Source organism: Prionailurus bengalensis, chromosome C1 (genome assembly GCF_016509475.1).
Source record: "Prionailurus bengalensis isolate Pbe53 chromosome C1, Fcat_Pben_1.1_paternal_pri, whole genome shotgun sequence".
NCBI lineage: Eukaryota > Metazoa > Chordata > Mammalia > Carnivora > Felidae > Prionailurus > Prionailurus bengalensis.
The window spans coordinates 183,586,027-183,612,850 of record NC_057345.1 but is presented as its reverse complement, the minus strand read 5'-3'; the positions used below and the strand labels follow the sequence as shown (position 1 = coordinate 183,612,850).

The 26,824-nt window shown below is 40.9% G+C and overlaps 1 protein-coding gene across 4 annotated transcripts in view; it reads left to right on the top strand.

Moving 5' to 3' along the window:
* The window catches only part of HECW2 (HECT, C2 and WW domain containing E3 ubiquitin protein ligase 2), a 369,888-nt gene that overhangs the window by 241,004 nt on the left and 102,060 nt on the right, over positions 1 to 26,824 (top strand). For all 4 annotated transcript variants that reach the window (XM_043577368.1, XM_043577366.1, XM_043577367.1 and 1 more), the window contains 6 exons: positions 2,102 to 2,202; positions 2,895 to 4,244; positions 5,269 to 5,364; positions 15,323 to 15,473; positions 16,154 to 16,257; positions 16,991 to 17,115. In XM_043577368.1, the coding sequence (XP_043433303.1) occupies positions 2,102 to 2,202; positions 2,895 to 4,244; positions 5,269 to 5,364; positions 15,323 to 15,473; positions 16,154 to 16,257; positions 16,991 to 17,115 (1,927 nt within the window). The remainder of the gene's footprint in view (positions 1 to 2,101; positions 2,203 to 2,894; positions 4,245 to 5,268; positions 5,365 to 15,322; positions 15,474 to 16,153; positions 16,258 to 16,990; positions 17,116 to 26,824) is intronic.

The following is a 26,824-nucleotide window of genomic DNA, read 5'->3' as shown; positions in this document are numbered from 1 at the left end:
TGTCTTCGAAATGTGAAGCACTGTGTCTGGTATCGGGGATGTGTCAGTGAGCAAAACAGATGGATGCAGTTCTTTTCTTACAATTCCTACTAAACACTTATTTCCTCGCTAAAATCCATCACTTTTATAAATCTCCATCATCAGCCTCAATACCTTAATTTTACTGGCTGAGGAGGAGAAGAGGAGGGTCAATTTATTTTTAACAAAGAAATGAAGACTTTATTTTTGCCGGGACTTAATGCCCAAAGAGATGGGCGAGGAACCACAGTGTTAAAGGCAGGCCCGTGTAATGTGCTGCTAGATTCATGCATCAGTGGGCAAAGATCAAGAACCTCTGTGTGTTAGGTGCTATCTAAATACTGGGAAGTCCGTGGTAAGAGAAAGAAAGAGACGCCCCTGCTATTATGCAGATTACAATCATTAATATAACGTTATTTGAACACTCTAATGTAAAAGTAACGTAACTATGTCTAGTAGTAAGAAATGCCTGCGTATCCCTTTGCAGATTTTTTTGTAAATACCAGTTGAAGCAGGAAAAGCATTATAAAAGCAGGCACGTTTCGATGAACCATGAGTAAATTATGTCATTAAAATGCATGCTCCTGAAAGCAGCCCAGAACCACTGGGAATTGTAAAGTGAGATGGTAGTATGATGACTACAGAGCAGGGGCTTCTGTGTCAGATGAATCTGTGATCTCATCCTGGGTCTGTCGCTCATTACTAGTCTGGCCTCGGACAGGTCACTTACCCTCCCCACGCCTTGGTTTCCTGTTCTAGAAAACTGAGCCACCACCTGCCTCACGCGGTTGCTGAGAGATGGTATATGCACAGCCCTTAGCTGAGTGTGCCTGGCACACATCATGCACTCAAAGTGGGAAACCAAAGTGTCAGTTGAGAAAGAAAATATGACAATGTTTCTAGGGAAGAAAAGCAAAAGAAAGAAGAAAAGGAAATCATCTTACAGTTTTAAGAAATTCTCATGAAGTCAAAAGACTAACAGGTGAAGTGGGGTTTTATAGTAGCCTGTGCTCTTTTAAATGGATGACATCCATTTGGAATTGTGCCAAGAAGGTAGAGACGAACAAACAAAATAGTTACATACATTCATAACAAATGGCAGACCAGAGGCTCTAAACTGTACCGTGGTGCAGGTATTAGGTCGAGGCATTGTTTTCCTTCTGAAGTTGCCAGTAGAGGGCAGTGTGAGAGCAGAGATGGCGTGATTTGGTATCCCTTTGATTATTTTCCTTAATTGAGAATACATCAGATTCAGAATAAAAGTTGCTTCCTACAAGGTAATGATGTAATTGCATTTGACTTCGATCAAACAAATGCAGAATTACAAAAGATTTGACACCTCCATCCTTAAGGAGGCTGGTAGCTGGAGCGGGGGGCCAAGATGGGGCCCTGGTGTGGTTCCCTCGAGTACGCCTCTTAGTGAGGCAGCAAGATGCCTCCACAGCAGCCCATCTAGCTTCTCCACTGGCATCACTCACAGCGCGCACTGGGAATCAGTTGATAGCCAGGCTCCCCCAGTGTGAGGGCCAGCGGCTCCAGCCCCCTTGCTCTGCAGGTAAGGAAGGGAGGTTCAGCGGCCCCCTTGCCTCCCACAGCTGGAGCAGCTGTCAGAGGCAGCCACTCCTCCCCCCGCTGTCTCCTGACTTCAAGTACAGTAGCATGGTGCCCTCCGTGCCGCTCTGTGATGGTCCTTCCCTGTTGTGTGCTCGTAGGATTGGTTTCTTCCAAATGTGCTAAATGCTAAGGAACCAGGCCCTCTGTGCTTTTATACCTGAGTCAAAAAATACCAAAAACCGTAGACCTTTCACAGCTCCTTGATGACCTTCAAAATATGCTTTTCTTGGTCACTGTTAGCAGTGATGTGATACTGTATTGCATTTTCTGCTTACAGAGTTCTTTTCATCCTGGAGTTTATAAGTATTCCCTTGTGCCAATGAATCGTATTACATTGGACTATCTATACCGTGCCTTTGAGCCTTTTATTTTCTTTTGAGTCTGAAAGTTTTAAGAGAAATGTGTAAGATTTGGGGGTGGCCTGCTGAAGGAGGTGAAGGCTGACACCAGTGTATTTCTCCTCTTACAGGGATCAGATGCTCAGCTACAACCTTGGCCGAAGGCTTCCAGCTGACCACGTGAGTGGGTACCTCCAGTTTAAAGTGGAGGTTACATCTTCTGTGCATGAAGGTGAGATGTCTGGATAAGTACATCGCTGTACCAAAAACTGTTCGGTCTTACTCAGTTGTCAGTTTGCATGTGAATAGAGTTGAATTTGTGTCCTGTTCTGAAAATAAGATAGCTTTTATTTATTTATTTATTTACTTATTTATTTATTTATTTTTCAACGTTTATTTATTTTTGGGACAGAGAGAGACAGAGCATGAACGGGGGAGGGGCAGAGAGAGAGAGAGGGAGACACAGAATCGGAAACAGGCTCCAGGCTCCGAGCCATCAGCCCAGAGCCCGACGCGGAGCTCGAACTCCCGGACCGCGAGATCGTGACCTGGCTGAAGTCGGACGCTTAACCGACTGCACCACCCATGCGCCCCGTGAAAATAAGATAGCTTTTAAATGATTACTGCCAAAGTTTTCCAAGCAGATATGAAAGCTTGTTTATCAAAAAATATCTCTTAGGTTTATGCCTACATTTGGAAACCAGGCTATAGAATTTCTAGTAATAGTGAACATATATAATTCCTGTGTCAAAGTGACCAACTCATTTAGTCGTGAGTGGCTAATCTTAGCAAGTCAGTAATACCGTAAAGAGACCTTACTGGGATGATTGAATTCGTTGAACTGATTGGTGGTAAAGGAATAGGACACTAAAAGTTTATTTGTTATTACCACTTTGTTTTCATCAATGCCGTTTTCCCCTTCAGATGCTTCTCCAGAAGCTGTTGGCACAATACTTGGAGTCAATACTGTGAATGGAGACCTAGGAAGTCCTTCTGACGAGGAGGACATGCCGGGGGGCCATCATGACAGCACGCTTTGCTCTAATGGGCCAGTTTCTGAGGACAGTGCTGCTGATGGGACCCCCAAGCATTCTTTCAGGACTAGCTCTACTCTGGAAATAGACTCAGAGGAATTAACCTCTACTTCTTCAAGGACCTCACCTCCCCGAGGACGTCAGGATTCACTCAATGATTACTTAGATGCTATTGAACACAATGGCCATTCCAGGCCAGGCACGACTACCTGCTCGGAGAGGTCCATGGGAGCCTCTCCAAAACTAAGGAGTAGTTTTCCCACCGACACGAGGCTCAACGCAATGCTTCATATCGACTCAGATGAAGAAGACCACGAGTTCCAGCAAGACCTGGGATATCCGTCTTCCTTGGAGGAGGAAGGAGGGCTAATAATGTTCAGCAGAGCGTCAAGAGCTGATGACGTGAGCCTGACATCGCAGACCAAGCCAGAAGACAACCCAGTGGAGATTGAGGAAGCCTCCACAAATGAGGCTGCTTCCTTTGAGGATAAGCCAGAACATCTTCCCGAGGTTGCAGAGGGCTCCTTACCCTCGGGCCCAGTCGCAGATGAGAGTGAAAGTGGCCCAGAGTCTCAGCCAAGCGCTGAGCAGGGCAGCACCGAATTGTGTGGCTCTCAAGAGGTGGATCAGCCCACGAGCGGGGCAGACACAGGGACTTCCGACACGTCGGGAGGAAGCCGCAGGGCCATCAGTGAGACCGAGTCCCTGGATCAGGGGTCTGAGCCTTCCCAGGTGTCCTCTGAAACAGAGCCCAGTGACCCTGCCAGGACAGAGAGCGTGAGCGAGGCCAGCACCAGGCCGGAAGGCGAGAGCGACTTGGAGGGTGCCGACAGCTCCTGCAATGAGAGCGTTACCACGCAGCTGTCCTCGGTGGACACGCGGTGCTCGTCTCTTGAGAGCGCACGGTTTCCCGAAACCCCAGCCTTTTCTTCTCAGGAGGAGGAAGATGGAGCCTGTGCAGCAGAGCCCAGCAGCAGTGGCCTCGCTGAGGGGTCACAGGATTCCATACGTACTCCCACTTCTTTACCTGTGGTGCAGGTGCCCGCTGGAGAGGAGGAAGGGGCAGGGGCAGACTCGGCCCCTTTACCTAACCAGGAGGAGGTCGGGGAGGTCTGGCAGCGGAGGGGGAGCTTGGAAGGAGCTACTGCTGCTGAGAGCCAGCCCCAGGAAGAAGGGGATGCCAGGGATGCCCACGGGGCTTGTGAAGGGGCCACTGCCCAGGAGGAGGGCGCCACCGGAGGTAGGATGTACAAGACGGCACGGCTCTTGGCTCAAGCATACTGCTTAAAGAGAAGTTTTGTCCCTCGATGTAAATTATACTGCAGGTCACATGTTCTCTGAGTTCTTCACCTTGGGGTTCAACAGTTAGCTTTTTTTTTTAATGGATCTTCTCTTTTTAAATTAAGAGGCTTGTGAAATAGCAGTCTTCAGATCTTGATCATGAATCTCCAGTGGCACCTGAGGTTGTAGACACAAAACCAAACAGGCGAGTAGCTTTCACATCAGTGTAATCTGCAGGGGTTTGCAGGAACATCATAAGTCACTCTTCTTTATATAAAACCTTCAAAACAGAACTTCATATGTACTTTGCATCAAGTATAATATTTTTGACTTCTGCAGTATGGAAAAAGTGAACTAAGTTAGGTGATGCGTTCGGACACTTGAAGAAAAGGCTATTTTTAGTATCTCAGGATGCCAATTCACACATAAAATTTGTATTATGTCTCAATGAATGTGGCTTGGTGGAATGTTTCCTTTGAAATGTTCTATTATAGATGTATCAGAAAGGCTGAGGATAATTTCAAATGCCTAAATAGCATAGAATCAGAAACAGGAATGATTTATTTATTCTGTAATTTATTTTTCTATCTAAATTATCCCCTTCTCCTCCTCCTCTTTTCCTTTTATTTGTGTTTTTGTTTCCTTCATTATCTTGTGGCCATTATGTGACCCTAAAGCATTAGTGCATGAGTGGGTCCAGCCAGGGTGGAAAAAGGTGGGGGAGGGAAGGGATAGGTGCAGAGGGACATTTCTCTAGAAGACCCTCTTCTGCCTAAGCATTCATCTCCTATTCTCTTCTTTTGTTTCTGGGTCCTCATGTGGAAAATGAGAGACACTAAGGAAAGAAAAGAGACTAGCTCCAAGATTTATGTTAGGTGGTTTTTGTTTGTTTGGTTGGTTGGGTTTTTTTTTTTTTTTTACAAGACTGTTTTGATACTAAAGAGGAAAACAATACCCAAGTGCCTTTTTCTCTTTAATCCTAGGTTCTCAAGCCAATGGCCACCAGCCATTGAGATCACTGCCTTCAGTACGCCAGGATGTTAGCCGATACCAGAGGGTGGACGAGGCTCTTCCCCCAAGTGAGCGCCTGTGAACTAAGGGGTTCCCCTTGATCAGAGGGTGCAAGGATGGCGGGCAGATCCTTTCCACAGAACCTAAGAGATGGAAACCCACTCCCTGAGAGGAAGGGACCTTGTTGGGGCTGCCACTTGACATAGCAGATGTAGTCTGGAAAGTGCTAAGCTGGTGACTCCTCTCTGGCACTGTTCTGCTGAACGAGCGGGCAGCTGGGGGAAAAGTAAATACTGTAATGCCCACAGAGTAAATATTGTAATTGGGGAAACAGATCCAGATATTTGGGACAATTGGGTTTATAATAGAAACTTTTTAAAATTATGCCTAATGGCAGCAAGAATTTTCAGTTAGTAGACAAATGGGTACAATCTCTTAGCAAAGCCTCACTCTATGGAATATACTTCTCTCTCTTTACTTAACAGCATTTTAAATCATTAAATACAGGGCTCTGATTTTTTCCTTGGGGATATGCAGAGAACTATTCATAATTTCAGAAATTGGTCTACCATTTATTTGGCACGTGACAATTACTGGGGATTTGAAATATATGTTATTTCTTTCACTTTCTTTTTTCACTTTGAAGGAGGGATGGCTGAGAATGAGGGATTCTGGGAAATAGTTATGCAACCTGTATCCAAAGGTTAGAGTGATATGGCCAGTCATAATCTGGACATAATTTAAACTCTGTTATAAAGTGATATTGCTCTGTAAGAGCAAGCATTTTGATGAACAGTAACAAAGCTCAGTAAATACTGCTTGTAGGAACATACTGGAGTATATATCTTTCTGCCTTATTGCTTTTCCTTCTTATTCACCCTCTCTACTCTCCCATCTTATATGTGACCATAGCAAGAAGCTGATGCCCTTGGCTTTCAGTATTTTAAAAGTGGTGGGGCAGAAAGGTAGAGATGCAGGAGTATGCATTTATAGAGTTAAAATGCTGAGTGCTTTGTTTTGAGGAGTGTTAACAAAAAAGCTGAATGGACTATGATAATAGGCCAAAATATTGGCTTGATCCTTTGAAAATTCTGTTACGTACAGTTCCTTCCCTTGTTCATATATTTCAATAATTGAGGGTGGTTACTTATAGGAAGTATGTATTTTAAGCAACTTTTAAAAATAGACCAAGGGATTAATTAACCATTGTATCATTTTAAGCAGATGGGAGAACAAAAATATCCTTATTGCTTGCCCTTGGAGAAAAGATTAGAGGCAGAAAAGGAAAGTATTCCTCGGAGATGCTTCGATATAATAGGAAAAAATGAATTGGGAACATGAGGAGAGAATTCTGGAGAGCTTTCTTTATATGTGTATGTGGATTAATAGTAAGTCATTCGAATTTTAGAGGCATTGCATCACATCAGGGTATAGATAAATGGCATTTTCCTGGCCACACCTAATTGCTCTGAATTTTGTTGAACCATAATTTTGGTTTTCAGATTATAACTAATAAAGACAGGTATTTTCCCGCTGAAATTATGACCACTGTTTGTGGTATTTCAATGCACTTATTTAAGTACTGATATTTGCATTACACAGAACGTATTTTAGGATTAATAAAAAAACAACTGGCAGTTTATTTTAATAGGTTGTTATCTCCCACAGCAAAGAAGGAATTTAATAGTATATCTAATTTAATGAATGACTGATGAAGAGGAGAAAAATTCTTTTTTTTAAGTTTATTTATTTATTTTGAGACAGAGAGTGTACAGGGAGGGGCAGAGAGAGAGGGAGAGAGAGAGAATCCCAAGGAGGCTTTGCACTGTCAGCCCAAGGAGCCCAATGCTGGGCTCGAACTAACGAACCCGTGAGACCGTGACCTGAGCTGAAACCAAGAGTTGGGTGTTTAACCAACGGAGCCACTCAGGCACCCCAGAGGAGACAACTTTTTAATTCCTCTTATGCAACTTGCAAATACGGGGGTTTATATTATCAAGGAGAGGTTACAGATTACGGTCAGAGCATGCCTGATTACTGTTCCCACACTGAGCATGCCTGATAACTGTCCCCACACTGTTTTGCCCTCTCCTACTCCTGTGTCTGTCTCTTCTTTTCAATAGTTTATTTAATCACGTGGCTGCCCTGCTAGTTGTCTATCCCCAACCTAGTCAGTTCTCTGCCTTCCTTTCCTAACTGGGCGACTCTAGTACAGCCTCTGACTTTGAGCTATGGCCTTCCATATTCCACACTGTCTTGTGCCTTCTGCCTTCATGCAGCATCTCCCAGGAGGCTCAGCTAAGGGGCACCTGCTTGGAGTGTACAGATGAGTCCATCCCTTAAATGACCTGGCTGAGTTATTTTAAGGCTAAGAGTTGTATTTAAAAAAATATATATTTATTTGAGAGAGAGAGAGAGAGAGAGTCAGAGAAAGAGGAGAGAGAATCCCAAGCAGGCTTTGCAATGTCAGTGCAGAGCCCAACGGGGCTCAATCTCATGAACCGTGAGATCATGACCTGAACTGAAATCAAGAGTCAGATGCTTAACTGACTGAGCCACTGAGGTGCCCCTTAGAATTGTACTTTTAACACTATTAATTGTAATACTTCAAACTTGCATGGTGCTTTACAGTTTACAGAGCACTTTTACATGCTTTTGAAATTTTTATTCTTTGTTACATTTTTGTGGGGTAGGTCAAGTGGATCAATGGGTAGAAACTGGTTAAAATGATTCTTTCATTTTATAGATGGAGAAACTGAAGCCCAGATAAACTTGTTTAAGATCCCGTACTAGTAAAAGTTGGGGCAGTCTTAAACCTTCCTTCTCTATTAGATATTCTGATCTAAGATTAGACTGTTGTGTGGGTTGATGAGTATAAATTCTAAAAGTTTACTTAGCAGCAAAGGTAGTGGCTTATATTGTGGTATGTTATCTATCAGGTGCAAACAACATCTTAAATCAGAGGCTTTGGAGGTTTCACTGAAGCTTTATTATATTGTAGTGTTTTGAGGCCAGACCTAGGAAGGCTCAAAAAATGCTCAATTTTCTTTTTGCCCCAGCTAATCAACTGACTAGCTGATTTATTTTGAGAGAGAGAACTCAGCAGGACTCTTACCTAGGAGCCCCTGAAGTGTAAGAAAAGCCGTTGTAGTGACCATATGAGCATAGCCCAGACAGGTTTGCTCTGTTAAGCATCTGTATCAGACTCAGAAGCACTTTTTCTTCTCCCCAGCCAGGTAGGGCCAGCTACTGACACATTGTGTCTTAGACTTTAATACCCCCCTCACCCCCATTATTGATTTTTTATTTTCCTAATTGTTTTTGTTATTTGAGCTTACTTTCACCTTCAAAATACTCACGTATTACCATATGGCAAGGAAACCACCCAGCAAACTTGTGCTTCTCTCTGAAGATTTACAAACTCAGCCAGGGGGATTCAGTGGTGTCCCTTGCTGTACTGCTTCCCTGTTACAGCTGATCACGTGGTGGTCTATGCATCAGTGTTATAACTTAGTCTCTGAACATCTCTTTGAGCTCTTCTTATGGACGGCAGTTCTCCTGGCTTTTCTGCTGCTTCTTCCAGTCTCACTCCTCCTGTCTCAGGATCGGGGAACTCACCTTGGACTGACAAAGACTGCACAGCTGTAAAGATGTTCGACCAGTTGTTTTCACAGCCTTACCTTTGCTTTAGGCCGTGGATCCTGCGATAGGACCTTGTGGACTGGGTAACTCTAACCTCTGACTGACAGATAGTCTAATGGTCCCTACAACGTCCTAAGAACCGCCCCCTCCCGCCCCCACAGTGTCCTAAGGGCAGCTTGGCAGTGTGGAGAGCCTTTGGCTTAAATCTGAATATGCACTGAGCACTTTAAGAATGTGCTTATCTTCTGAGGTGATTGATGGTGCTGGCAGCTGGAGGCAGTTCAGGCTGAAGCCCACCAGAACATCATCAGCAAGACAAATCTTGGTCATTTTAGCATTAACATAAGCGGAAAGAAAAAAGAATGGCTCGCTTAGCCCCTTCTGAAAAACGATTTTATTTCTCCTCCTGGGTCCAATATAATTGTCACTTAATCCCTTGCTGCACTGGGGACAATAAAGAACTATCGAGTAAGTGTTTTCCCTCTAAAAGGGTAGGAATAGGATTAGATACAAGATGAACAGTCTGGATTATCAGACTCTTGTAGGATCCCAGGATTATTGCCATGTTGTTAGGATTAGTGTATTATTTAGGCGGTGGCTTCCAATGGGCAGGTCTGGAAGAACACAGGAGAATGTTTATCATTCTTTGTGGTTGTGCACTTTCATTATTAAAGCATCCTTTGACATGAAGGTTTAAAAAGACGGCAGTGACTCTGAAAGGTATAATTAATCTCACTTTCTATGTTCAAGGCTAGGAGCTCTTATTTTCTAAAGCTTAGAAGTTAGTTTTATGAGAGGAGAATTGATGCTTTTTTTTTATTAAAAAAATTTTTTTTTTCTTGATGTTTTTATTTATTTTGGAAGGAGACAGAGACAGAACGTGAGCGGGGGAGGAGCAGAGAGAGAGGAAGACACAGAATCTGAAGCAGGCTGCAGGCTCTAAGCTGGCAGCACAGGGCCCGACACGGGGCTCGAACTCACGAACTGTGAGATCATGACCTGAGCTGAAGTTGGACACTTAACCGACTGAGCCACCCAGGGACCCCAAGAATTGATGCTTTTAATCTAAAAGCTACTTTCTTTAAAAACTGACCCACCATATTAAGGCCCACCATATGCATTTGTTTGAGAGATTTTTAAAAACTTTTTGTTTAAACATAGTGTACACACAGAAAAGAGCACATTCTCCCTGCTGAATTCTCCCAAACTGAGGGCATGTGTGCACTGGATGCCATGTCACTGGCACCCAGAAGTCTCTTTGTGCCCCCTTCCGATTACTGAACCCCACTCCTGAAGGGGAAGTGAACCTACCATGCTGACCCTCAAGTCACCGAGAAGTTAACTTGCTTTTGTACTTGGTACAAACGGTTACCTCCTTGAGTGTCAAAATAAGGAAAAACTAATCTTTTAAACGTTGTTGTCCAACATCTATCGCAAAGCTTAATTTTTTCCTCAGAAGTACCTTTAGTTTGTTACAACCTCATTATCCCATCATTTGGTGGAGATACTGTGGTTGTTATAATTTCTTATAGTTGGTTTATACATTTACTTCACAATGTTCAGGTTCTTCATCTTTCTTTCTTGTTTTTAATGTTTATTTATTTATTTTGAGAGAGAGCACAAGCATGAGTGGGGAAGGGGGCAGAGAGAGGAAGAGAGATTCCCAAGCAGGCTCCATGCTATCAGCGCAGAACCCAATGCTGGGTTCGAACCCACAAACCGTGAGATCATGACCTGAGCCTAAATCAAGAGTCGGATGCTTAACTGACTGAGCCCCTCAGGTTCTTCATCTTTCTAAACCCAGTTACAACTAATTCCAGCCCTACTCATGATTCTCTCACCCCCTTGGTTCTTGTGGTTCACGAGTCCCCTGAAATGTCATTCTACCTAGTCATTGATCTTCTTGTCGATCTCAGTGCTGAGATGTGTTCGTTTCTTCACCTCATTGCCAGCTGGACAGACAGTCCACTGGGGGCCAAGGTCTAGTGTGAAGGGACTGAGAAAGAAGCATTTTGAGATGAGGAGGGATCGAAGGGATGACCCCTGCTTCCTTCCCACATATGCTGATTATGAAAGTTGAAAATGAGTAAGACCTTCCTTGTTCTACCTCCCTCTGGTGCCCTGCTGAGGGATTAATGCTGCGACAGTAGCCTTTGGTATATACTTTGACACACTTTCCAACTCTGACTTCCCCTTATCGTGCACCTATTTAAAGGGGGCACAGGGCATCTGTGAGTCCACTCGCTCCTGGATTCCAGTTCAGAATATTTAGGCTGAAGTTTAGTTTCTTGTAAGCCTGTACTTCATGACCTCTTAGAAATTTAGCATGAACTCCATGGGTTTATCTGGTAAATTAGCTGCTTTAAATTCTTAGAAATTTATGTCCGTGTTCCTCAAATTTTAGTGCGTCTAGAAGTCACTTGGGAAGGTTCTCAAAAATGTAGATAAGTGAGTCCTAGCTTCAGATAGTCTGGTTTTACAGACCTGAGGTTTGTCCTGGGATTCTGCATTTATATTGGTCCTCAAAGTGATTCTGACACGTGCTGTCAGAGTCCCAAACTTTGAGAAACATTTCTGTAGATGACAGTTTTCAAACTCTTTCACTGAAGCTCTTTATGAAAATGAAGTCTTACGTGGAAGACCAGTAGGCACAACAGATAACACGGGGGGGGCTGCAATGGCTAACATGGTGTTGGCAGATAGTTCTGGAGCCCCAACACTCAGCATCTCAAAGCCCCTGGCTTTATAAGGCTAAATTAATTAGAGTTTAGTTTGCAAATTCTGGCCTAGACATAAGATGTTGACAGGTTCTTACTGAACCTAATGTAGAAAAATGGGTGTCGTTTTGAAGATTCTTATAATTTTAGAACCGAAAGAGACCTTGGCAATGTATAATTCTGCCCTCTAATTTTTCAGGTAAAGAAACTGTGGTTCATAGAGATGTAATGAGTTGTTGAAGGTGTCGTAGGAAAAGTGTGACAAAGCCATGGCCAGAAACCCCAGGCCTTCTTCCCGATTTGGTGCCCTACATATACACACATCTCGGTACACTGTTCTCAGGCTCATGGCGCACTGATGATATACCCCATTGTACATTGTGGCAAGACAAGGAAGTAAATGCCAAGTGCCCGGTCTTCTAATCCTGCCTGTCTGATTTTATCATGATCTCTGAAAAAAAAACTTTGATGTTGGGCAATGAGTTCTTAATATGGTTGCTTGTACCCAGAACAAACCAGGTCCAATATAAAAATTTATAAGATGTAAAATAACCATACCCACCTCTCTCCTTTGATAGATATGATAAAGAGCTCATCTTTCTGGAGGCCCTTCTACTGTCTTTTTCTCGATGGTAGGGTATTGACCACTTGGATAAGAATGGATATGTACTTCCTGAACAGGTCAAAGACCTGTTTGAAATCGGGAAGACAACATTACTCTTTATGGGAACTTAAGTAACAACGTCAATTTAAAGTTATGACATTTGTGGGTGCCTGGGTGGCTCAGTTGGTTAAGTGTTCAACTTCGGATCAGGTCATGGTCTTGTGGTTTGTGAGTTCGAGCCCCATATCAGGCCCTCTGCTGTCAGCATGGATCCTGCTTCGGATCCTCTATCCCCCTCTCTCTGCCCCTCCCCTGCTCTCTCTCTCTCTCTCTCTCTCAAAATAAAATAGACATTAAAGACATGACATTTGGTAGGGATAGTCTTTCTTTTTTAATTAATTAGGGTTTTTTTTTATGTTTTAAGTTTACCTATTTATTTTGAGAGAGAGAACATGAGCAGGAAGGGTGAAGAGAGAGGAAGAGAGAGAGAATCCCAAGCAGTCTCTGCACTGTCAGTGTGAGGAGCCTGATGCGGGGCTTGATCTAATGAACCCATGAGATCAAGAGCCAAAATCAAGAGTTGGATGCTTCACTGACTAAGCCACTCAGGCACCCCAATAGGGATAGTCTTAATATACATCCAACATCCCGTGTTCTTAGAAAGCACATTTTTGGGCTTCTTTTTCTTATTCTTCTCATTGCACACAGAGATATCTTTGTTGAAATACATCAAGGTTATTCCTGGACTTTGTGGAAAGCGAACACAAGAACCATTCTTTGTTATGGTTTCATGTTCTTTAAATTACTCGTCCATTCATTTCATGCTGTGTGCAAGGTATGGTGATAAATATATTTGGAGATTCCCCACCCCACCTCCACTGTGCTGCCCATGTGGCCTCACAGAGACCACATTCAGTGGGGTAAATTCTTGTCTAGTTTGCTCAAGGAAAAAGTTCTATGTTTGAAGATAATTTTTTTTTACTTTCTTCTGTCAGAAAATGGAAAGTATGCAACAATGTTTTCTTTTCTGCCTGAACTGCCAGAAAACCAAAATTTAGAGCCAAATTTTAGTTATACGCTTATCTTGGGAGTTTGGCAGCACCTCTCTTTCTACTTCCTTTAGTTGGTTTCTGTTCTGTTTTTATCCCTTGTTGACTGATTCTCCATTTTTAAAATTGGAAGCTAACTGCAAACAATTTTGGGAGAAGGAATGGCCATTTGTTTTCTTGTGCATTTGGTTTGCATAGAATATGTGCTTGAATTACCCTGGCTCTAATGAGATGGCATAATTGCTTCTCAAGATCTTTGAGATGGGAAATATGCAAAGAGCAGAGCAAAACAATGGAATAGATCAAAGGGTTTTGGAAAATCATTCCTGAAAAGGCTCTAATGTAGTAACCATTTGTCAGCTTATGGCAGGCTGATCATGAGGTCATTTTGAAATGTCCTATTGATGGGATTGCAGCTGGGGCCAAAGAATTCAGATTTGGCTGGCTGGTTCGTTGTGAGTCTGCGTTACCTTGGAGCATGAGTGGCACTGAATTTGTCTCTCTGGTGCTTTTTCTCAGCGCAATTTTTCTTTCTCCTGCCATTTGTTATAAATTACCACGTGCTAGGAACAACAAGAACAGATCTTTCCACCTCCCACTGAGGCAGCCCGCAGTGATTGTCTGGTGCTGGCATTCAGGTCTTTCCAACCCTGAGAACTTTGTTGGAATCCTCGCTCTGTTCACCTCCAGAGTAAATACCGTAGGAGGTCAGGAGCAGGCATGCCTTCCTACTAGTCTCCAGGATTAGACCCATGGTATCTGTTGATAAGCTATGTGATGACATGGGGAGTTTTGAAATAATTGAGCTGCTAAGGAAAAAGTTGCATATTAATTTCAAAAAATATTTTACTTAGAAATGGAAATGTGTAAAGAACTTTGCTGGTTAAAGAATAGATTTCTGCTCTTTTCACATACTGCTATATAAAATCACACTTTCCAACTACAATCCATTTCAGACTTGTGCCTTTTGAAAAGATCAGCTCATGCTTTGTGTATTTTAATAGAATGGCCTTTTAGAGAGCCACAGAGGAGGTATGTCTGGCTCTGCTTTCTCTGTTTTTGGGTAACATGCACTTATGTATTTGTTTACAAAGATGAACACAATCAATGAGGTTGCTTAAACAGAAAATTAAATAATGTTTTAAAACATTGTATTTATTTGAGGTTGGAGGCAAGTAATTACCCTGCTCTGAAAATGTATTCATCTTTGGGAAAACGCAAATGGGAGCTTGTAGGTAATGATGTTATTTGATGCCTGGGCTAGCATTATTTTCTTTTGAAGACTACATGTACCAAAATTTTATGTAAATATGCACTTGGAAGGTTCTAGCTATGAGTCGTTCATCTACGCTGGAAAAAAAAAAGGAAATCCATTTTTGGTGAAAATGATCATCAATACCAATTTCGATGCAAATACCTGAAGTCTTTGCAGTAGACCAACTACTTGTATTTTTATTTTTACTTGTTTTTTAAAGGTTTATTTATTTATTTTTGAGAGAGAGAGACAGAGAGAGAGAGTGCACGAATGTGCTAGCAGGGAAGGGGTATAGAGAAAGGGAGAGAGAGAATCTCAAGCATGCTCCATGTTGTCAGCACAGAGCACTACGATCTCATGACTGGGAGATCATGACCTGAGCCAAAATCAAGAGTTGGATGCTTAACCAACTGGGCCTGCCCCCTACTTGTATTTTTAAAATGCTGGCAGTTATACATGAAGATGAGCATTGTGGGCAGATCTGGAAGGATTCTCTACATTCAGAAACTCTTTAAAGGGTTGGTATTACACCCACACCCACACACACACACACACACACACACACACACACAGTATGTTTACTAACTGATCACAACAGATCATGAAGTGGACTGGGGGAAGTGCCTGATTATACAGTGAGGTATATGTTATTAGCCCCAATTTATAGCATGTCAGGGAAAACACATGCTGAAATTAATGACCCACGTTAATGGCCTCAGGTCCTCTTCTAACCAGCCTTGGTGCATTCCTGCTATATAGATTGGGAAGCACGCATTGACAGCCACGGCAGGATCTTCTACGTGGATCACGTAAACAGAACCACCACGTGGCAGCGACCAACAGCTCCTCCCGCCCCTCAGGTGCTGCAAAGATCAAACTCCATACAGCAAATGGAGCAGCTGAACCGGCGGTGAGGATGCACGTTTTCACTGTGACTGTTAGTGGGTGGTTGGGCTTATTTTTACGTGGGCCCAAGTAGAAAACATGGTTGTCTCTCTTTCATCTTTGGGTGACCTGTCATTAAGATGTAGCTGGTACCTCTTGATTTAGAGACTTTCTTGAATTTCTCCTGGTTAAAAAAATAATAACTATATGCATACACCACTTGTTTGCAAACTAGAAAAGGAAGTAATGATGATGCTTTTAGTCATCCCAAGGCATTAATTTTTAGCAAAACAGAGCATATACATATATAACTGAAGCCAAATATCTTTCTAAATATCTAGAATCTCCATTCATCATGCATCTTTATTATTAAGCTTTTTAAATGTTGTTCTTTTTTTGAGAACTAATTGCTATGAAGTAAAAAGTTCTTTAACAATATAAGAATTTAGTTTTCTTTGGTTAAGGGCCACAATTTTTTTAAGTTTTATTATTTTGTTAGGAAAATGTTCCACAAACAACAGACAGAAGAAATTCAATGCATTGTAATTTACTTTTAAACAACAGATGGCCCAGAAGGTCAGGAAATGGAGGTTTGGGGAGATAGGCCTGAGGCTGAGAAGATAGTGATGCCTTCTGGGCTCTGGGGGAATGGTTGAGCCTTCTTTCAGAGGCTGCCGTGATGTGATGGTAGGCTCATGATTTCAGATACCAGAGTATTCGCAGAACCATGACTAACGAGAGGCCTGAGGAAAATACCAATGCTATTGATGGGGCAGGAGAAGAAGCTGACTTTCACCCAGCCAGTGCAGGTAAAAGCCTTTAGATTGGTTTGGTTTGTTTGTTTTTAAAGTTTGTTTATTTATTTTGAAAGAGAGAGAACATGGGCAGTGGAGGGGCAGAGAGAGAGAGAGAGAGAGAGAGGGAGAGAATCCCAAGCAGGCTCCATGCTGGCAGTGCAGAGCCTTACTTGGAGTTCAGTGCCACGATCTGTGAGATCATAAATTGAGCCGAAATCAAGAGTTAACTGACTGAGCCACACAGGTGCCCCTAGGTTGGTTTGGTTTGTAATCTCACAAAAGTAGAAAACAAATAATAACGATTTCCAAGAAATGAGATTTTCCTTCTAGTGAACTTTTGTTCTTCAATAAGATCTGGTAATCAAATGCAAATAGCAGAATTCACCAGAGACCTCTTCTAATCCCTGACTTTTTGTTAGTGCTAAGAAAAGAACCACAAAACCAACTAGAATATAAATGACTTTAATCTCTGGATCTGTGGGATAGTGGAAAATGATTGAATCTGATCACTTAGAACATCCAAGGATGCATTAAAATGTTAGTAGTGGCTAGAAATGTTCAATTCTATTTTCGTCAGGTCTTATCTATGAATTTGCATCAAAGAAAAGAGTATTCAGAGAATTAAAATAATAGCAAATGATATAGGCATCCTTTGGTTCTTTTAAAGCATAGATGGAAGTGAATAAGTATGTTTCCAGTACATGGAAAGGTTTCCCTAAAAGCCTTTGTGGTCTGCCCCATCTAGATTTCCGACGAGAGAACGTCCTGCCCCACTCTACCTCCAGATCCAGGCTCACGTTGCTGTTACAGTCCCCCCCTGTGAAGTTCCTCATCAGCCCAGAGTTCTTCACCGTGCTGCATTCTAACCCTGTGAGTATCAAACCTAAGAGTTTGTAACGGAAAAAGTCATTGGCCAAAGGAAATTATCCTCATATATGTGATAATGGTAAGAATGACAAGAGCTAATGCTTGCCGAGCACTAAGTGTGTTCCAAGGTCTGTATTAAGCACTATTTATGTTTTAACCCGTTTGGTCCAAAGAAACCTATGAGTTTGATAAAACTCTCATTTTTCCAGATAAAGAAACTGAGGCCCAGAGAGGTTAAATAACATTCCTGAGATACAGGCTTCCATTATGGGATGAATAAATCATGAGAATAAAAGCTAGAGATAGGAAATACAGCCAATGGTATTATAGTAGCATTGTATGGTGACAGATGATGGCTGTACTTGTGGTGAGCATAGTACAGAGAGTGGTTAAATCACTGTGTTGCACACCTGAAATTAATGCAATATTGTGTGTCAGCTATACTTAAAAAAAACCCAAACAAAAAAAAAAAACATTCCTAAAGTTATACACCTACTAAGTGGTATCATTGGGGTTAAAATGCCAGAGATACTAACTCTAGAGTCTATGCTCTTAATGACCACCTTATTTTGCCTGCAAAAATGTGACTAAATATCTGTGCATTGACAGCAGGCAGTGGTCAGGTCAGTCTTTGAGACTGTGATACATATTCTCTGAAAGAGAAAATATAAACTTTATACATTGCTGTAATCTGAAAAATAAATCAATGCGTAGAGGAATGTTTTAAAGATATAAGAAGTTTGCATGGAAGTTCAGGGTTTTATTTTTGAGAGGGGGAGGCATGGTGATGTGTTTAGAATGAAATAGATTTAAATTTTTGTCCTTTTACTCATGTGTCTATTGTTTAGAAACCCTACCTCTGTGATTTTGCTATGGGCCTAAAAATGTTAGTATCAGCTAAAAGAATAAATCTTTTGTTAACCAGAAGATTAAAAAAAAAAAAACTTTAGTCCTTCAGTCTTTTAGTTATTGTTCTAAATAGAGAGAAATCACTATGACTCCCTCCTTTGCTTCTTTGCTTTCATTTCCTCAAGCCCTGAGTATTAACCGAAATTACCCCTTTTCCTGATCTTGATTCCTTAACCAAGAAACCCCTCACTTACATACCATCCCCTTGTTTAATTTTTCAGGACAACCAGTCTCTCTAATTCTGCCCACAATTATTTTGGAGTTAAACCTGGATTAGAAAGTTTTTATTTTGCTCAAAAAACATTAGGGGTGCCTGGGTGGCTCAGTCAGTGAAGCGTCCGACTTCGGCTCAGGTCATGATCTCAGTTTGTGGGTTCGAGCCCTGCGTTGGGCTCTGTGCTGACAGCTTAGAGCCTGGAATGCTCCGGATTCTGTGTCTCCCTCTCTCTCTGCCCCTCCTTTGCACACGTGCGCTCTCTCTCTCTCTCTCAAAAATAAATAAACATTAAAAAAATTAAAAAAAAAAGCATTGACCTCCTGAAGAAACTAGAGTGTATAGGGTGACAGTGAAAATGTTGCACACTTATTTTTTGGTCATGCAGCATGATATTTGTCTAAAACATTTCTAGAAAAAAGAGAAGGGTTTGAAAATACTATATAAATTAAGCCAAAACTCTGTGTGTGTGTGTGTGTGTGTGTGTGTGTGTGTGTGTGTGTGTGTAGAATAAAAATTAGAATGTGAATAGGAAAGCATTTTGGTTAGAAATTGGTTGGTTAGAAAGGATTTCTTTGTGATGTGAATCTTGTATCACAGAATAAATAATGGATATTAGTTGGTAAAAATCGTGTAGAATGACCTTCTAGGTGGAAGATATGCATGAACAAAGATGGAAGTAAAAAATGTGTCTTATATGCATACTGAATTCTTTCATTCATCCAATAAATATTACTGAAAACATGATCTATGCTAGAAATTATGGCAGGTGCTGCAGACGCTGGAGAATAAGGTAAAGTTCTTTCCCCAGGGTGGACAGAGAGTAAGGGCAACTTTAGGATGATGGCTGCAAAATGCCTCTCAGAAGAACTAGTTTTGAGTTAAGAGCTGAAAGATGAGAAACCATCAGTCATGGGAAAAGCCAGGGGAAGCTCATTTCAAGCAATTGAAGCATTGAGCGCAGGGACACCAGAAAAGTGAGCAGACTGTACAGGGCTACTGTGTCATGATAGAAATGGGGAATAGTGTGATATTAAGTCAGAAAGTTAACAAGATCCAGATTGTGGATCATTCTGAGATCATGGGGAGCCATCATGCACTTAAATTGACACACCCAGTGTGGAAACTGTAACTCTGAAAGACAAGAGTGAAAGCAGGATGATGAGAATGAAGACTCTTTCCTGGTCCAGGGAAAAGACAATGATGACTGGAGCCTTGGGCTTGGCATGGAACTGGAGAGAAGTGCATGGATTTGAAAAACATTCTGAAGGTAGAATCACTATGATGTGGTGAGGAATTGGTTGTCAGAGATGAGAAAAGGGAAGAAGCCAGAAATACTTTTAAGGCTTTGGTTTGGCCAAGTTGTTAATTATTTTGGATCATGGTGCTAGTGTAGCAATAAATAGCTCTAAATTTGACTAGGTAGCTCTTTATCTCTGCCAGGTGTTTAGGTGTAACATGGTGGGAAAAGGGGCATTATGCCACACATCTCAGAGGGCTGAGGGAAGATAGTAATTAGAGGAAGGTTTTCCTAGCTGCACATGGAGTGATTTAGAATGAGGGAAACAGTGGCCGTAGAAGTCCAGTTGGATATCCAGTTGACCCTTGAACAACACAGGGGTTAGAGTTGTCAACCCCACACACAGTTGAAAATCTGTGTTTTGACTCCCCAAAAACTTTACTAATAGCTATTTTTGACCAGAAGCCGTACTGATAAAATAAACCAGTCCATTAATAACACATTTCAAATGTATATTATTTACTGTATTCTTCCAATAAAGTAAGGTAGAGAACAGCAAATGCTATTTAAAAAATCTTAAGAGTGTTGTAAAAAATCCACATCTAAGTGGACTCACATAGTTCAGATCCAAGTTGTTCAGGGGTCAACTGTAATACCTTCATCATGGCATGAGTTGATAAGAGCCTGGACTAGGAGGTGAGGAAATAGAGAAGAACCATCCAACATGAGAGGAACCACAGGCAAAGAGTAGGCAAGATTTGGTGGAAAATAGATAGAAAAGAATTAGTGAACAATAAGAGGAAAGTAGGCATGGATGCTCATTAAGGGAATGGAAGAAGAAGAACACATGGAACTTAACACAGTAGGAAAACCAGAGATTACAGGGCTGGGTAGAAGTTGGCATAGTTCGATCACCAGGACTATGGTCCAGAGGTGGGGTGGGTGAGGTCATCAATGTGTTCATATATACTGATGTTAATGTATTTCTGTCTTATTTCATTAGCTTTGCTTTACAAGTATAAGCATCTGTCTGGTTCACTGATTATTACCTCCTGGTTTACAGGTTTAGCTTGGAGCAAAGAGGACTTGGGACAGGGGTGAGCAATGCATAGCATGCCAGCTGTCCTCAGGTTTCATGCAAGAGGGATTAGATTTACCATGCATTCAATTTAGCAGTAGTTTGTTGATTCCCTGTTACGTGTTGGGCACTATACCAAGTCCTAGAGATACAAAGATGACAGAAGCTATGGACCCAGGAGTCCCATACTTGGAAACACATCCCCCTGCAATGAGCAGAGTTATGAGTGCCATAGTGGAAGGCTGCTAGAGTGAGTGATTCACTCAGGCTCCCTGCTAGAGTGAGTGATTCACTCAGGGCAAGGCGCATGGAAGGGTAATGAGTGGGTTTGCATTTGAGATATGTTTTTAAAACTGAACAGGAACTTACCCTAGAAATGAGATGGCCAGAGCACTTTTGGTAGAAGGAGCAGCATTTGCAAAGCAGAGGTTCCTGGAGTTGTAGAGCAGTGTTGATAATCATTATGGAAGTACCAGAACTAGTACAGAAGTATAGCAGTTTGGCATTGCTGGTGTGTTAAGGGCATAGGACCCTACTGAAAGTCAGGTTTGAGCCTGGCAAGGGAGGCAGAAGCCAGGTTATATGAACCTAAACTCATGTATGGGACAATTTTAGGAGATGGTAGGGGCTTTTACACAAGGAAGAATGGGCTCACATTTAGAATTGATACTGTAAGACAGTATCATGCTGTGGTGGGAAGAGCTTTAGACTTGAAGTCACATAGCTCAAGTTTTTCTTTATTTGTTTGCCCTTTATGCATTCACTCAACCAGTGTGTATTAAATGCCTGTGACTTGCCTGGTACAGTCTGGACTGGGAATAGAGTACTAACCAAGACAGAGTAGATTATAAATAACAAACTAGTGAACAAGAAAAGGCCATTCGAGTTATGCAGTGTGGCATGAGGTACAGTACACTGGGCTAGGGTGTACTTGGGGATGAGCTTCTGGAGGCACTGCTTTAGATCGGGTGGAGAGGAAGACCTCTTTGAGGGAGCCACATTGAAGCTATTGTAAAATGTCAAGAAGCCAGGAGGGTAAAGGTCTGGCAACAGAACCTTCCTTGCCAAGGAAAAGGAAAGGCTCTAAGGCTTGAAAGAATTTGAAGTGGTATATATGTGGTATATAATAACGTCAGAGAGGTGGGCAGGGCTTCAGTATGATCTGGCAGAGTTTGGACTTTATTCTAAATGGATTTTATTCTAAAGTGATTTCCTGTAGGGAATAATTCAGGGTTTGAAAGTTCCTTCTAGGGTTGTGTAGGTAGCTCAGTCGGTTAAGCGTCCGACTGCAGCTCAGGTCATGATCTCGCGGTTTATGGGTTCAAGCCCTGCATTGGGCTCTGTGCTGACAGCTCAGAGTCTGCAGCCTGCTTCAGATTCTGTGTGTCCCTCTCTCTCTGCCCCTTCCATAGCTCATGCTCTGTTTCTTTTTGTCTCTCAAAAATGAATAAATGTTAAAAAAAAAAAAAGAAAAGAAAAAAGAAAGTTCCTTCTAGCTGCTTTACCAAGAATGGGTTTTAGAGGGCAAGACTGATATCAGAAAGACAAGTGAAAAGACCCTATGGGGACATATAGAAGGAGCTTGAACTAGTGCAGTAGCAGTACATATGATGACAAGTGGATGAATATGGGACATATTCTGGAACGAGAGCAGACATTCTTGCTAGACTCCCCATTAGACTATGGGGAGAAGAAAAAGGAAAGCCTACAAGAAAGAGCAATTGATTGGATGGTAGTGTTCAGCGGTTTGCTGGTAAATGTTCAACAACTGACTCTAGGAAGAAAGTGTGTGTGTGTGTGTGTGTGTGTGTGTGTGTGTGTGTGTGTCTTATAATTTTACTGAGTGAAGGATGTATAGCACACAATTTAAAAATAATGATAAAATATACACAAAATGCTTTTGTTGCCTTTTGCCGAAGTCTTGTATCTGTAGCCAGCCTACCATTGTAGTTCACAGGCAAGTTCCCACATGAATATATTCATTTGCATTAGCCATTAGGACAACAGTAAAGCAAGGGAGACACAAGGCAGAGCTTCCTACTCCTTTGTCAGTGAGGTCGGTAGCACCTTCTTTTTGAACCAGATAATAGCTTTTGAATACTGGACTTCTATTTCTTCATTTGTGTGTGTGTATGTGTATGTGTGTGTGTGTGTGTGTGTGTGTGTGTGTGTGTACACGCGTGTGCACGTGTGCGGGCTACTTGCAGTGTAACAGCACAATGTGAAGTTTAATCTGTATTATTAGCATTTTATTTTCTCCATCAGTTTCTTAAGTCTGGACCTTACATCTAGAAAAAAGCAACACACTTTAACAAAAACAAAACAAAAGCAAAAACAAATGAAAGCTGAAAGCCTTTTGGGCCAAGGACAATATGTAAACAAATGGCTGTGGCTACATTGCAAAAAAAATTTGTTTGCAGACACAGCCAGCCAGCCTATGGGTCCATCGTTTGCCTGCACCTAGCTAGGCAGCCCTCAAAATAATATCAAGGCCTGGTTTGCATTTACTGATTTTTGTAATATTAATACTCTCAATGTAGCTGATTTTAAGCTACCAATATGACCTCACTAATCACCAAGTTCTAACTTGACTTATGGCTGCCTTCTTGGGTACAAGTTCCTCGTCACTTCTGTGTTTCAAGTAAAGAAAGGCTGGATTCACAGTTATTGGGTTGTGATAAAAGGCTATAGCTTTTAAAGTTGGTCAAGTTCTATAAATAAATGCGTATTCTTAGTTCCCAAACCTTGGAGATCCTGGTTCACTCGGTCTGGAGTGGACCTCAGGCATTTGTTTGTTTGCTTGTTTGTTTTTTAGGTTCCTTAAGTGATTCTGATGCAATTGGTCTATGACCTATAATTTGGGAATTCCTAGAATAAAAACATACTGCGTTAAATGACCCCTCTGCTTTTGTCACAACAGTAACGCATCTGGACTTTTGACAACTCATGTATTTTAACAACATGAAGATACTCAGCAGCTTAAAAGTTTTTTTAATTTCTTTTGTCTTCATGTTTTCATCGTCTTTCCCCTTTCTTGGGCATGTTTCAACTTTTTACACTGGGAAGCCAGTCTTGATTTTAAAGTACTCTCTCTAAAGCATTTAAACTTCTTTTTCTCCAACCTAAACTGTCTTCATTATTAGCTACAAAGATGATCTGTGCTGTGCGTCTATGCACTTCTATAAGATTTAAATTCTGTTGGGTTTAGGAAGTCTTATTTGCCTGGCTTTTATATGGCAGGAATTAAAGTTGCAGGATTTATCTCACTAATGATCTCAACATATGAATTTATGGGAATAAGTCACACAAATTTTTTTGTAAAAGGGCATTACTTGATGAAATTAAAAGCAAACTTTTATTTGGTTTCCTCATTTTAAGATTTATTATCTAGTGTTTTTTTGCTTGAATTGTTTATTATCCATAACTGTTTCAGTAGCTTCCTTGTTTATATTGTTGAAAATGCTCAACATACAAAAGGAGTATTCTTTTTATGATTTGAAGATAATCAATTTATGTTGAAAAATACTCATGAAAATAGATTTCATGTAGCAGTAACTTACTTAATTTTTATTGAAAATAATGAAATTAAGTAGACATATGATTGTCATAACTCTAAAGGAAAACTTTAGAAACAAAGTTTTTTTGTTTTTTTGTTTTTTTTCAAATTTTGCATTGTGGTTGCTTTAAGATATATACTGCTGCCCTCTGCTGGTGTGATCAGATTTCTTCCAATATTGTATTCATAAACTGACTCTGATAACTCAAGATTTAGTTATTAGCGTCATGTCTTTTATAGTTGGTATGCCTGTGTTTGTCTAATTAATGTCAGACGTAAATACGTTTCCTTATATGTAACTGAATAATGTTTCCAACATACACGCCAAAAATCATTATTCTCCTTTTAGTAAGCTGTAGAAATACATTAACTTTACCATCTAAACTTCTTGGTAGTTAGGGGCGCCTGGGTGACTCAGTCGGTTGAGCATCCGACTCCGGCTCAGGTCATGTCTCATGGTTCACGAGTTTGAACCCCACATGGGCTCTGTACTGACAGCTCGGAGCCTGGAGCCTGCTTCAGATTCTGTGTCTCCCTTTCTCTTTGCCCCTCCCCACTCATTCTCTGTCTCTCTAACTCTCTCAAGAATTAATAATAAACATTAAAAAAAATTAAACTTCTTGGTAGTTAATGGAGAAAAAAATATTCAAAAATACATAAATATATTCTTACAAGTCAGGAATTCCTGCTATTGCAAAATACACGAGTTGATAGTTTACAGTTAGTTTTGCCGAATAAGTTAAATTTTCCCTCCATTTTACTCTTTAGCTAGATGAAAACAATGTAAGATCCCTTATGATTAAAGTGAAGACAGACTATGTATGAGAACTATTTCCATATCCCAGCATACATCTTATGGAAACAATGTTACTTGATTTTATTCATAGTAAAGCTCGTTTAGTGAATAAGGTATACGAATGCTCACATCTGTTCCCTTGTGAATATGAGAGACATTTGCTATAGATGCAGTGATGATATTTTCCAAGTGTGGATTCAGAGTACCTATTCTTGATGAAGGATTTACAAAATATGAAAGATAGATTTTATTTAGAGTTAATGTACTTGCCTGTGTTATTGAAAAGAACCAAATTAGATGAAATCAAGACTGGGCCAGGTAATCCCAGACATATGTTCACCATAACACTAAAGAAAGAAAGAAACCTGACAGAAAAAGAAAAAAAGGATTGACTATTATTTGCATTGTGGTTGGTTGATAAGAAATGAATATTTATATATAATGTTCTTATTCTGTCACCAAATGGGAATAACATTCCCCTCAACCCCTCTCAATATTTTTCACTTCTAATACCTTAACACACTTAACTAAACAAAACACATTAAGCTCTGAGGAATGTTATTTTAACAAAATTCCACTAAATAAGTTCAGTTAATCATTCACGCAGCCATTGGATGTTCATTTCTTGCACGGGAAACAAGAAGCAACCAAGAATAAGGTTAAGAAAGGAATTTTGGAATAGAGAAGCAATAATTGAAGAGGACCTTTTAAATCACATGAAAGGAAAAGAAAACAGTGCATCCTTTAGAGATCATGTAAAGGGGCTTCATCTGCAATTAGCAGTTGCCAACTCGCCTTGCTACTCGTGACTCCACATGCAGCAGCTTCCCAGACGAGATCGTTCTTTGCATTCTACACATTACCATCTTTTTCTATAAGACCAAAACAAAACAACAACCCAGACACCGGAAAGGTCCTCACTCAGTCAGAAACACCGAACCACAGAGGGAGAATGAAATGCCTCTTTTCTCTTAACCCACAGCTTTCTTGTTGTCCACTTCCAGGAAGACTAAACTCGTTTAATCCAATCCCACCTGTTTAGTGTTTCTCAAGTCTTGGGACCCCTCTTATACTTAGCTCTGCTAGTTTTATCTGTGTTTCAGTATTTTCACTGCTACTGTGGCCTTCGATTTCCAAACTCTCATTTCTGCCTCCAGGGAACCTCTTCCTCCCACCTTTCCCTATAATGTTCCTTACCATCCTTTTGAATCATGGGGCTGTGCTCATCCCCATGTGTGTATCCTTGGGGTTTAACACCGGGCTTATGACATAATTAATGAAAGGTTATGAAAACCTTCTTTAGTTAATAGAAAATGGGATGCTGGCCCAGGATCTTCAAAGACCTCAAAAGTAGAAAACAATTTTACTGCTATCATTCATCTGTTATAACATACGTATGATAGGTATAATCCCTTATATATTCCTTTAGTTACTTCTACTCTGTATTTTTATAGTGATTTTTTACCTCTTCAAAGCAGTTTTACATCCTTTGTTTCATTGGATTTGAATCTCACATGCCTGTGAAGAAAGCAAGGTAGTTATTATTAATCATTTTACAGTTGAGCAAAGATGTAATCTCTGAGGCAGAGATTAAATGATTTTCTTTGTCTCTGTCCATGAGTGACAGGGCTGTGACTAGAATCTTCAGTGTAATTCTGTATAAAATGGAGTATAATTATTCTTTCTGAAATATATTTACTTATATATGTATAACTATATATTTAAAAATAGTGTATATGTTAAAAATGAAATATGTATTAAAAATATAATAAACATGTATATAAACATAAACACACATAACATGTGTATAAATATATGTCACATGTGTATATACATAAATACATATATAAATAAATTTACACATGTATGTGTGTGTGTGTGTGTGTGTGTGTGTGTGTGTAGTTTCTTTATAAAAATGT